This window comes from Eschrichtius robustus, chromosome 14, assembly GCF_028021215.1.
Source record: "Eschrichtius robustus isolate mEscRob2 chromosome 14, mEscRob2.pri, whole genome shotgun sequence".
Classification (NCBI taxonomy): domain Eukaryota; kingdom Metazoa; phylum Chordata; class Mammalia; order Artiodactyla; family Eschrichtiidae; genus Eschrichtius; species Eschrichtius robustus.
Window position 1 is genome coordinate 9,070,254 of NC_090837.1, and position 12,993 is coordinate 9,083,246.

The 12,993-nt window shown below is 40.0% G+C and overlaps 1 protein-coding gene across 1 annotated transcript in view; it reads left to right on the forward strand.

Annotated features, from left to right (window-relative positions):
• The window catches only part of RAD9B (RAD9 checkpoint clamp component B), a 38,324-nt gene extending 28,641 nt beyond the window's left edge, over nt 1-9,683 (forward strand). The window contains exons 10-11 of the mRNA XM_068563122.1: nt 1,732-1,969; nt 9,194-9,683. Of these exons, the coding sequence (XP_068419223.1) occupies nt 1,732-1,969; nt 9,194-9,322 (367 nt within the window). The 3' untranslated portion in view covers nt 9,323-9,683. The remainder of the gene's footprint in view (nt 1-1,731; nt 1,970-9,193) is intronic.
• Nucleotides 9,684-12,993: the final 3,310 nt, after the last annotated feature.

Sequence of the window (12,993 nt, forward strand, 5' to 3'; positions counted from 1 at the left end):
TGTTGCTGTGGCGGTCAGAGCTCAGTAAAACTTTAATCCACTTGACTGTTGATGGGTGGGGCTGGGTTCCCTCCCTGTTGGTTGTTTGGCCTGAGGCAACCCAACACTGGAGCCTACCTGGGCTCTTTGGTGGGGTTAATGGCAGACTCTGGGAGGGCTCACGCCAAGGAGCACTTCCCAGAACCTCCACTGCCAGAGTCCTTGTCCCCACAGTGAAACAGAGTCACCCCCCGCCTCTGCAGGAGACCCCCCCAACACCAGCAGGTAAGTCTGGTTCAGTCTCCCCCAGGGTCACTGCTCCTTCCCCTGGGTCCCGATGCGCACACTACTTTGTGTGTGCCCTCCAAGAGTGGGGTCTCTGTTTCCCCCAGTCCTGTCGAAGTCCTGCAATCAATTCCCACTAGGCTTCAAAGTCTGATTCTCTAGGAATTCCTCCTCCCGTTGCCGGACCCCCAGGTTGGGAAGCCTGACATGGGGCTAAGAACCTTTACTCCAGTGGGTGGACTTCTGTGGTATAAGTGTTCGCCAGTCTGTGAGTCACCCACCCAGGAGTTATGGGATTAGATTTTACTCTGATTGCGCCCCTCCTACCGTCTCACTGTGGCTTCTCCTCTGTCCTTGGACGTGGGGTATCCTCCTTGGTGAAGTCCAGGGACTTCCTGTCAATGATTGTCCAGCAGACAGTTGTGATTCTGGTGCTCTCACAAGAGGGAGTGAGAGCACGTCCTTCTACTCCGCCATCTTGGTTAATCCCCTGCTTTTTCTCTTATGATCACAACTTAACAGGACTGCCTGGTTTATCTTTGTCGTTACCTAAAACTCATTTCCATTTTCGGTAGTTGTTTTTTAGGAGTGATATAGTGTTAAGGTTCACAGGAAAGTTTGTATTCACTACCCAGAACTCTCTTTCTTAGAGAGAGAAGCAGCCATTGCTTTTCTTTCTTTTTTCCCCTTTTGTCTCTCTCTCTCTTTTTTCTTTTTTTAAGTTTGGCTGCGCTGCGCGGCTTGAGGGATCTCAGTTCCCCGACCAGGGATTGAACCTGGGCCACGGCAGTGAAAGCACCGGATCCTAACCGCTGGACCACCAGGGAGCTCCCCCTTTTGTCTCTTAATAACTTTTTTTTTGGTGGAAGGTGCTTCACTCTAAAAGTAACATAAACTTACTATGGGAAATTTGGAAAATGCAGGAAAGTACAAAGAATAAATTAAAAAACACCAACAATTTTACCATCTAGTGATAGCCACTGTTAATGTTTGACACACTGTGTTTTCTTTCAGACTTTTAATTTTGCATACAGTTGCATTTTAAAACAAGATTGGGTCATATAGCATATGTAGTTTTGTATTCTGTTTTTTCCCACAAAATATTATATTGTGAACATTTTCCAGTATTGCTGATAATAACTTGGAAACATGATTTTTAATGACTCTATACAATTTTATCATACAGATATATTGTAATTTATTTGACTTTTTGCTAACTTCGCCCTATTACAGTGTCACAAGATTGTCTCGTACACTTTGGGTTGCTTTACTGAAAAATTTGAATCTGTCAAGAGAATTTCTAAATAATCGTGTATGTAAATCTTAACTTTCAACAATTAGTTCAATGTTATTTCAGTATATTCCCTAAACCAGTGTTATTGTCATCCCATATTGATCCATTAGTTATATAAAAATATATCTTTCAAAGTAAACAGTTCATTCATTTAATCTCTATTAATACCTCAGGTCAGAGCTGATAGATTCAAATTCAGAGGCTGGTAAAAATGTAACCAGCAAGGATGCAGAGTATATCTCGAGAAAAGCAGTACCCAAAAGGCTTTATTCTGAGACTCGCACGAACATCTCTTCATTGGAAAACTGTGGCAGCCCTTTAACGGAAAGAGCAAACGGAGACATTAGTGAAGTACCAGAAAGCAGTGTCAGTGACACGGAGGAAGTGCCAGGATCTTCATACCTCAGGAAGGTAAAAGAAAAGCACTGAGACACAACTGCATCTCAGTCAAGAATTCTCATCATCCGTCTCCCTTTGCAATCTCCCTGCCTCAGCCCACCCCCAATATCCGGGAAATTAATTTTATTATTTTTTGATAGGGGAGAGGTGAAACCAGTCTGACATGGAGAAAAGGCTGATTTACAGAATGTCAATACAAAATAGTTAAATTGCTCGTTGAGTAATTCTAACAAAGTATATTCAAATAGAAATTTGAGTCACTTGTTTTAAAGAATAAATTATGATTTCTTATAGCATACTTATCTTTGAATACAAATAATATGCTAAAGTCATATACTTTGTTTTCTAAAATACATGTCCTTCTAATTTTATTTTTCAAGTTTGGTTGGGAAATCCTTTATTCATGGTAGTACAAATGTAAATTTCATCACAACAAACATCACAAATTCCTTCATAGTGGTGTCCCAGTTAAGAACATTATTATGTCACCAACATTTTACTAGATGGATGATAAACTTCACAAAATGCTATAGTGTTAAACCTTAAGAAATCCACTGAACTGAAGATAAACATAATTTATTAGAAGTATCAAATAATGATAGTCCCTGTTTTACATGTTTATATTAATGTTTTATTCAAGCTAGTTTTGCTGTTATTATTATTGGTTTGGAAATACGAGTTTCTTAAAGTTAGAAGTAACTCTAAGGAGAAATAATATTACTAAAAGTCACTACTTCCACTGTATGAAGACTTTTAGGGTAGTAAAATTGGATAGTAAACTCCACTTATTATTCAGTTTGATGCCACAGTGTTTATTGAATACCTGTTATATGCCTGGCACTTATGGCAATTTTCTCTTCTCGTGAATTACTAGCTTGGCCATAAAGTGAAAACTGAAATCTGTCTTTTCATTATACAGAAACATTTTCCTCGTCCTGTTTTTTGGTCACACATATTGTGCTTACTTTTTCGCAGGCAGCAACAGGAACACATTTTCCTGCTGCTTCACTTCCCTGAAATTCACTAAGATTGCCAATTTCCTCACTAGGCAAGGTGACATTTAGAGCTGTAAGCTCCATGAGTACCATTACAGCACTCTTTTCTTCAAATTTCCTATCATGTCACTTAAATTCTAAATTCTAAAAAGAAAGTTCTATTTTTAAAGGGAATTATTTGCCTTAACTCCTGCAAAAATGAAATTACATTATGGGTAAATAATTTAGACCATTATCATCGTCTATCTGAACTACGGTGAGCCTTCCGATTGACCTCCATGCCTCCATTCTCCTCCACTCTGGTTTCCTCCACAGTGTACCAGAAGATTCTTTTGAGACCTTATATTTACAGTGAGGTATAGGACTCCAGAGCACTGGCTCTAGAGTTTCTGGGTTGGAATCTCTGTCTTGCCACCTATTAGCTGTGTAACTTGGATAAGTTACTTATCTTTGCTTCAGTTTTCTTTCTGTTAGTAAAATGGGAATAATAATAATGCTACCCAATTGAATTGTTGTGAAAATTAATTGGGCTAATACATGGAGCTGGCACATGGTCAGTGCTCATTAAATGTTAGTTGTTGTTATACATCACTCTCCTGCTTTTATTGTCTCTTGGATCATTCTGCTTCTCCCATAGGATTTCACCTAAACTCCTTGGAATGGCATTCAGGGACTTTCCCTAGGGTATTTAATAAAATCTTCTCATTTCCTCCCCTGAGGTCCAGTTCTAGCCCTTCAGAGTATGTTTTAATGTCTGGTAGAGTTAGTATCCCTTTGTAGATTTGGTCAGTTTTTCCTGGCTATTCCTGAATGTGTATTTTTTACTTGAACTTTAATATCAACTTATCTAGCTCCAGAAAAAGTCTATTGGTATTTTTTTAATTGGGATTTCCTTAAATTTCTGTTAACTTGGGGATGTTAAGTGACACCTTTATGATGTTGAGTCATTCTATCCAAACACAGGCAATATATTTCCACTTGTTCAGGTCTATTTTTGTGTGTTTCTCAGGAGTGTCTTAAAATGTTTCTCATATACATTTACACATTTAAGTTTATTCCTAAGTAATTAACCTTTTATATTGCTATTGTGAATAGTTTCCTCTACCATTATGTTTTCTGACTGCCTATTGTTTGAGTATATGAAGGCTACTGGTTTTTTTGGTGTTAATTTTATATCCTATTACCCTTCTGAATTATTTTATTGTTTCCATTAGTTTTATCATTGATTCTCTCAGGGTTTCCAGACACGCTATATGTCATTTTTATATAGAGATAGTTTCATTTCTTCTTTAATCTCTCCAACTGACTCTTTTGTTCAGTTGTATTAGCACATAATCTCTAGTACAACATTAACAGTGGAGAGAGTGGGCATGCTTGCTTAGTTCCTGATCTTAGTGGAAACATTCAGCAAATGCTTTTGTGTTCTACTTTTGTTCATACTATTGCTCCTACAGTCTGGGGTGATAGTATTCCTTTTTTCACTGTTCAAACCCCTACCCACCCTTCAAAGCCCAGCTCAAGTGATACGTCTCTTTTTGAAGTCTTCTCATTCTAATCAAATCATTTTGTTTGTTTTATTCATTATTAATGTCACGTAATAATTTAATAAATATGCTTGTTACTCCACTAGGTAGATTGTGAGCTCATCAAGGGCAGGCCTGAGTCTTACTCATCTCTGTATTCCTAGTGCATAGCCAGTGGTTGGCAAACCTTCAGCCCCGGTTTGGGACAGCCTAAGAAAGTTTTTTAAATCCCTCAAGTAGTATCACAAAATTCCAAAATGAAATCAATTTTAATTCACCTTATTTAAACAAATAAATAATATGGTAGTATTCTACTTTGGGAAAGGGGATTTTCAAAATTAAACTATTGTAGAGGAGTATTACTATATTCTAATATTCAAATGACCAATATTTTTTTCCATTGTGGATTTTCAATAAGTTATACACAGCTCTCAGGGGCACCAAAATGGGGGAAATATCTATATTATTATCATATTTTTTATTGAAGTATTATTGACCTACAACACTATGTTAGTTCTAGGTACAGAACATAATGATTTGATATTTCTATACATTACAAAATGATCATAATAAGTCAATAGCAAATTTAGTGCAGTTTTCAAAGACCAAAGTCACCATACAAAGTTATTATAATATTGTTGACTGTATTCCCCATGCTGTACATTTCATCCCCATGACTCATTTATTTTATAACTGGAAGTTTGTACCTCTTAATCTCCCTCACCTATTTCACTCATCCCCCCACACCCCTCCCCTCTGGCAACCACCTGTTTGTTCTTTGTATCTATGAGTCTGTTTCTGTTTTGTTACGTTTGTTCATTTGTTTTGCTTTTTAGATTCCATATATAAGTGAAATCGTACTGTATTTGTCTTTCTCTGACTTATTTCACTGAACATAATACCTTCTAGGTCCATTGATGTTGTTGCAAATGGCAAAGATTTTATTCTTTTTTGTGGCTGAGTGATATTCCACTGTGTACACACACCACATCTTCTTTATCCATTCCTCTATCGGTGGACACTTAGGTTGCTTCTATATCTTGGCTATTATAAATTATGCTGCAATGAACACAGGGGTGCAGATATCTTTTTGAGTTAGCGTTTTTGTTTTTTTTCTGAAAAATACCCAGGAGTGGAATTGCTGGATTGTATGGTAGTTCTATTTTTAAGAGAATATGAATATTATTTTTAAATTTTTATAATAATTTATCTTCTTACCCAATTCGTATAGGAGTTGGACTAATTCCAAGTTGTATGGCCATTCATAAACTTTCTCCATTAGAAGACTGGTATATACCAGGGAAGGGCTTGATCATCCAGCCATGAAAGATTTAAAGGCCAAAGAGTAGGTAGGGAAAAGAGGGGGTAGCAAATGACATTTACCTTAAGTCAATGGCAAATTCAGGGCAGCTCTCAAAGTCCAAAGCAAACTAGTAGGTTTTTAGTTTAATATAGCACAATAAGCATTATGAAGAGCTATTTGCACATGATATTATACATTGAACAGACACAGATGCTATCATTAGGTCAATTCCAGCCTTTGGATCTTGACCTTGGTTAACACTAGACTCTTCAGAGGCAACTGAGACTATGCCTTCAATTAAAATCAAAGCCAGTGTATTAGTTTCCTATTGCTGCTATAACAAATTACCACAAATTCAGTGGCTTAAGACAGCACGAATTAGCTTACAGTTCAGAAGTCCAAAATCTTCTCACAGAGCTAAAATCAAGGTGTTGGCAAGGCTGTGTTCCTTTGCGGAGACTCTAGGGAAGAATCTGCTTTCTTGCCTTTCCTATCTTCTTGAGATCACCTGCATTCTTTGATTGTGGTTTCCTTCCAGCTTTAAAACCAGCAACGGCCGGTCAAGTCCTTTTCACATTGCTTCACTCTGATGCTGATTCGTCTCTGCTTTTCACATTTAAGGATCCTTGTGAGTCCACTGGGCCCACCTGGATAGTCCAGGTCACTGATTAGCAACTTTATTCCATTTGCTACCTTAATTCCCTTTTTTTAAAAAAAAATTTATTTATTTATTTATTTATTTATGGCTGTGTTGGGTCTTCGTTTCTGTGCGAGGGCTTTCTCCTGTTGCGGCCAGTGGGGGCCACTCTTCATCGCGGTGCGTGGGCCTCTCACTATCGCGGCCTCTCTTGTTGCGGAGCACAGGCTCCAGACGCGCAGGCTCAGTAGTTGTGGCTCACGGGCCCAGTTGCTCCGCGGCATGTGGGATCCTCCCAGACCAGGGCTCAAACCCGTGTCCCCTGCATTGGCAGGCAGACTCTCAACCACTGCACCACCAGGGAAGCCCCCTTAATTCCCTTTTGCCATGTGATATAACATATTCACAGGCTCCTGGGATTAAGACGTGGACATCTTTGGGGGCGAGGGCAGGCCATCATTCTGCCTACTGCAGGCTATATCACAGCTAATTTGGGGTGTTTCATCTGGAGCAAGGGTTCAACAGCTGCTGTCAGAACTGCCCCATCCAGAGGGCATCTTCACCTTCTGATGTGTGAGGATGAGCCAAGAACAGGGATCATTCATTTATTCATTCTTGCTACCTACCATGCAACTCCCACAGGTATTTGTTGAGGGCCTTGTGTTGTAGATGTGGGGTATACAATGGTGTGCAAAATAAACAAGAAAGGTTCCTAAACTTGATTATAGACTAGGAGGGAGATAGACATTAAACAAATAGTCACATGACTAAATATATGATAATTTTTAAAAACCTGTGGTAAGTTCAATAAAGGAAAAGTTTAAGGTGCTTTGAGAGGATTTAAGGTATGAACTGACCTAATCTAGGAGGTCAGAAAGTCTTCTCTGAAACTGGTGTTTGAGCTGAACTGGAAAGGATAAGGTAGTAGGGGGGAGTTGAGTGGATATGTGGCATGTGCAAAAGCCCCTGTGATGGAGGGAGCGTGGTGGTTTTAAGGAACTGGAGGATGACCAGTGTGGTTAGCAGGCAGATAGCCAGGGGGAAACAATGGCACAGGGTGAATGAAACTAGAGTAACTGGTGAGTGCCGATTCATGCCAGATGTAAACAGCCATGTAAACGGCCATATAAAGTACTGTGGCATTTAAAGTATTTGAAGGATTTTAACAGGGAGGGCTGCCAGAGTTGAATTTTTGCAAGATAACTTTAGTTGCAGCTACTATGTGCAGAATGGGGTGCAGTGAGGCAAGAATGGAAGTTCAGTTGTGGCATCTGAGAGATGGTGATTCAGTAGCAATGGAGAGAAGTGGCCAAAGTAGACAGCTAATTGAGGAGGTAGAAGTAGCAGGACTCTGTGATGGATTGGTTATGGGGCTTAAGGGAAAAGGAGGTATCAAGGTTTGGAGCAACAGGTTCAATGCTCACTAAGATCATGAATTCTATTTTGGACATGTTAAGTGGCAGAAATCAAGTAGGTAGTAGGATATATGAAGTTCAAATTCTGTGAGGCTCCCTGGCATATACATACATAGTAATTTCTGCCAGCAGTGTGAATGAAAGTTCCTAGGGAGAGGGTGCAGGGGAGAGTACTGCCATCATTTAAAGCAGTGGTTCTTAACCAGGGTCAGGGGACGTTGGGCAATGTCTGGAGACAATTCTGGATGTCACAATTCAGGAAGGAGGGTGCTACTGGCATCTAGTGGGCAGAAGCGAGGGATGCGGCTCAACATCCTCCCATGAGCAGGACAGCCCCCACCACAAAGAAGCATCAGGCCTCAAATGTCAGTAGTGCTAAGGCTGAGAAACCCTGATTCAAAGGCTGGGTAGAAGAGCGCAAGCCAGCTGAAAAGTCTAAGAGCAACCAGGAGAATGCGGCATGAGGACTATCAAGGGGGATGGAGACTGAAAATGGTCATTGGCTTAAGGATCTGGCAATTTTTGGTGACCATCTTGAGAAGAGCTTCTGTGTGAGGGTAAGGAGCTTTTTTAGATGGGACAGAAGAATAGGAGAATGAGAAAATGGAGAAAGCAAGTGTAGACAACTCTACAGCAGAGGTAAGGATGGAGGGAGGAAGGGAATGAGGCTATTTATATATTTTAATGAGAGACATTTGATTATTTTAAAATGCTGACATTCTTATCCAGTAGAGGAGAGGCATGGGAGGGGCTGGGAGTCAGAGACAGGGAGAGAAGGACTGGCTCTAGTCAGGAGTAGCTGCTTCTGTAGCAGCAGGAGGGAAAGGGGAGAAGATGGATGGAGTCGAGCAGGATGGCCTGCAGAGTCTCCCTTTATCTCTGTCTCCCACAGCCTTGGTGTTAGTTTCTTTCTTTCTTTCTTTTTAAAATTAATTAATTAACTAATTTGGCTGCGCTGGGTCTTAGTTGCGGGACACGGGAACTTTGTTGCGGCATGTGGGATCTTTAGTTGCATTTGCTGCATGTGGGACCCAGTTCCCCGACCAGGGATTGAACCTGGGCCTCCTACACTGGGAGCGCGGAGTCCTAGCCACTGGACCACCAGGGAAGTCCCTGGTGTTAGTTTCAGTGGCTCGGGCAGGGTAGTCAGAAGCAGACCACTGATCCCACACTGTGTGCCTTTGGAGTCCAGGGAAGGGTTTTATTTTAGGATGTTTTGGGCCACTCAAGAAGGTTCTGGGTATTTCATGAACCATCACTATTAAAGTTAGGGAGACCACCTTGGCTGAGTTTCTGAAAAGGGGTATTTGATGAGCACTAAATTACTCTGAATAAACAGTACAGTTACTTTTTTCCCCTCCAGTTTTCTTGCATGTTCTTTGGAGCAGTTTCTTCTGACCAACGAGAACACTTCAACCACCCTTTCCACAGTCTGGCAACAGCAAGTGACAGTGAAGAGGACGTGAATAATGGCAGTTTTTCCACATTCTAACACTTAGTGATGGCTGAGCTGGCCCCCGACCCATTTACTGGCTCACTTGCACCTCAAACACATTTTCACATTTAAGCCTATGAAGATATTGTCTTGGACTTCCTTGAAATGGATAATGGGCTGCTGGTTTTCTAAACATCTTCTTATACAACAACCATATCTAGAAATAGCTGCTTGTCAAGTAAATGTAATTTGCTTTAAATCCATTATGCTTCTTGGGAGGGAGAAGAGTTTTCTGTGCAGGGAAAAAGCTCATTAGAATTCTTCAATTCAGGGACTTCCCTGGTGGTGCAGTGGTTGAGAGTCCACCTGCCAATGCAGGGGACACGGGTTCAAGCCCTGGTCTGGGAAGATCCCACATGCTGCGGAGCAACTAAGCCCGTGCGCCTCAACTACTGAGCCTGCACTCTAGAGCCCGTGAGCCACAACTACTGAAGCCCGCGTGCCTAGAGCCCGTGCTCTGCAACAAGAGAAGCCACTGCAATGAGAAGCCCGTGCACCGCAATGAAGAGAAGCTCCTGCTCACCGCAACGAAGAGTAGCTCCTGCTCACCGCAACTAGAGAAAGCACACGTGGAGCAATGAAGACCCAATGCAGCCAAATAAATAAATAAAATTAAAAAAAAAAATAAAATAAAAAAGAATTCTTCAATTCAGTGCACATTCATACTGGAGGTTTTAGCATTTTCTTTACCAGTTTTATAAAGGTATTTAAACTTTCTTTAGCAGCCATTTTGAGTGCATCAATATGGCTTGTAGAGTTCAGGTATCTTCCGTGTTTGATTGCAAACATTTGAGTTTTGGTGCTTTCAGACATAGTAAAAAGTTATGCATGTAATGCCATAACTTTTTTGGTCTATTGCTTGTTATATTTTGTTAAGATTTTAAGTAAAAAAATATGATTTTAAAATTTTGCAGTGTGATGCAGAAAAGAAGTGATGCCAAAAATTATTTCTGTATTATCTGATACAGAACAGCAGCCTCGGCTGCCAAGAAAGCCTGCGTTTGGAGGGGAATGAGGTGGAAGATGAATGTCTCTGTTCTTTGCCTCTTTAAGCATTAGCTTCTTACCTGCACAGAATAAAAAATCTGGCACAGAAACACTGTTATATAACATCTTAGGATGTGTGCCTCTCCCTCTCCCAAACCTGTTTAGAGTCAATTATAACCTGACAAACTAGACTTTTGTAACACCTTAATTGTTAAGCCTGTGAAACCATCAAATCACAAGGAAATGTTAACTGGCAAGCAATTGTGCTTTAGATTTTGTAAGGAATTAATAAGACAAAGGTGGCTGAGTGGATTAGTAAACTTTAGAACTGTGAACAAAGTTCAAACTAAAACCAGAATGAGTTTGGCTCTTGTAGCTTGGTAATGAGTCATAGCTACCCACAATAACCTAATAAAAACTCGAGTTCATCCCAAAACGTTCCTCAGTGAATGAAACTGGGCTTTCATCAAGCTTTTTTTGGAAACTGGCAATGCCCACATAATTTCACATTGTAGGCTAAAGATTTATGTATTTTTTGCTTACACTGATGACTAACACTGAATTTCACATATTCCTAATAAATGCAGATGACTACACGGAGAACATCTATACCCGAGAGTAACTGTAGGTCTCCTTGCTGAGGATGAAGTTTCTGGTTCGCTCACTGAAATGGGCCAGGGCAGTTTAGGCTGTGAAGGCATCATCATCATCATCAGTAATCACCTAGATGCAGCACTGGTCTGTAAAAGATAGTTACACTGTCAAATTGTATATAGTTTGGATTTTAGAATTTGGATACAGAATGCTAAAGTTAAATGACACCAGATTTTTGTTTGACTTCACATACCATTTAGAAGATGCAAAAGCCTTCTCAGCTGGGAAACCATCTATATGTTACATTCAATTATTAATCCAGTTTGATGAATTTTTTTTTTTTTTTAATTTTTTATTTATTTATTTATTTTTGCTGTGTTGGGTCTTCGTTTCTGTGCGAGGGCTTTCTCTAGTTGCGGCAAGTGGGGGCCACTCTTCATCGCGGTGCGCGGGCCTCTCACTATCGCGGCCTCTCTGGCTGCGGAGCACAGGCTCCAGATGCGCAGGCTCAGTAATTGTGGCTCATGGGCCGAGTTGCTCCACGGCATGTGGGATCTTCCCAGACCAGGGCTCGAACCCATGTCCTCTGCATTGGCAGGCAGATTCTCAACCACTGCGCCACCTGGGAAGCCCTGATGAATTTTTGAGGAAGCTAAACTGATGTAGTAAATGAGCTGGTGAAAAAGAGCCTTAGTGAATAAACTAGTAAAAGACAGAAATGATAGCTACAAAGTATGGAGTCACTGCTAGACTGACTAAGGGGCTTGGAAATGAGGACCTGATAGGGACCAACAAAATCAGTGTCAAGGGCCAGTGTCTTATTTTGTTACTACTCAAATTAAAAGGAGTACACAGATTAGTATAAATACTATATTTATTAAATATCTTTACAGTTTATTTAAATGTATTTACAGAACTATTCCTGCATAAGTTATACTTCAGACGTCCAATTCAGGTCATTGCCTCTTGGGTAAGACAAATAATGATAGTCTCAACAGAAAAAAGCAGCTCATTAGTATACACAAATTCAGACTTGCTTCATTATTTAGCCATCTTTGCCACAAACTACCTGCTTACAGTTAAAATTTTGACATGGACACTGTCGATTTTTAGTTGAGGAAGTTCAATTTTGCAAAGAATTTAATTTTTTTAAACAGTAGAATCCAAATGTTTTCTGTTTCACATTTTGTTTTATAAGCAGATTTTGGTTTTTTGACATTGCAAAATTTGTTAAATGCAAAAATGTGATAGTTTCCAGGAAAACTGGATGCTGTAGCTTCTACCAAAGATAGCTGGTATAAGGTGACAAGGAACCATGAACTTAATCAGAAGTACAAACATTTACAGTTCTAGCCAATCTTGTTTACAATCTCCAAAACGCTCAAAACTGACTCAGTGAATTCCCACAATTACTGCCTTGTTACATGATGTGGTATGTTGGTGGTACTGAAGGCGGTACTGAAGGCTACTATTCTATCCAGAATGAATGCAACCGATGGGATAAGACACTCGCCCATCATACAAAGCTCGAAATCTAGTTTCTAATCTAGTTACAGCCCAACTCCCAGACATACACACCTGGAATGGATTCTTTTGTGATTTAGTACCCATCAACCATGTCAAGCCAGTACAGTAATTCAGGACAAGTAACTTGTTTTCCCCACCTCATTTCTTCTTTCAGTTTTTAGGAGCCTATGGACTCTAATGCGTATCCATTTGGTGAATTCTTTTTTGTGCGCAGGCAGCTTAAGTTCACAGGAAGAAATAAGGTTCTGATATGTTTAGAGTGCACACTTTAAAACAGAACAAAATAAAAATTTCAAGCATGTGATAAAAATATTGATTTTTATAATACAGTATTGCTTTATAAATATAGATGGAAAAGCTATAAACTTTACTGGTCTTTGGTGCATCCAGAGAGGGATAAATAATTTGCCATTTGTAAATTAGAAATCCAAATTCTCTTTTGTTATAAAAGTCCACTACGTGAGGCAAATGTATCAATATGTGTGTTTATACTGCTTGATTTAAAATATAATTAACACGTCAAGTTCAGAATTAGACCCACCAAGTGGTATATCTCAGGC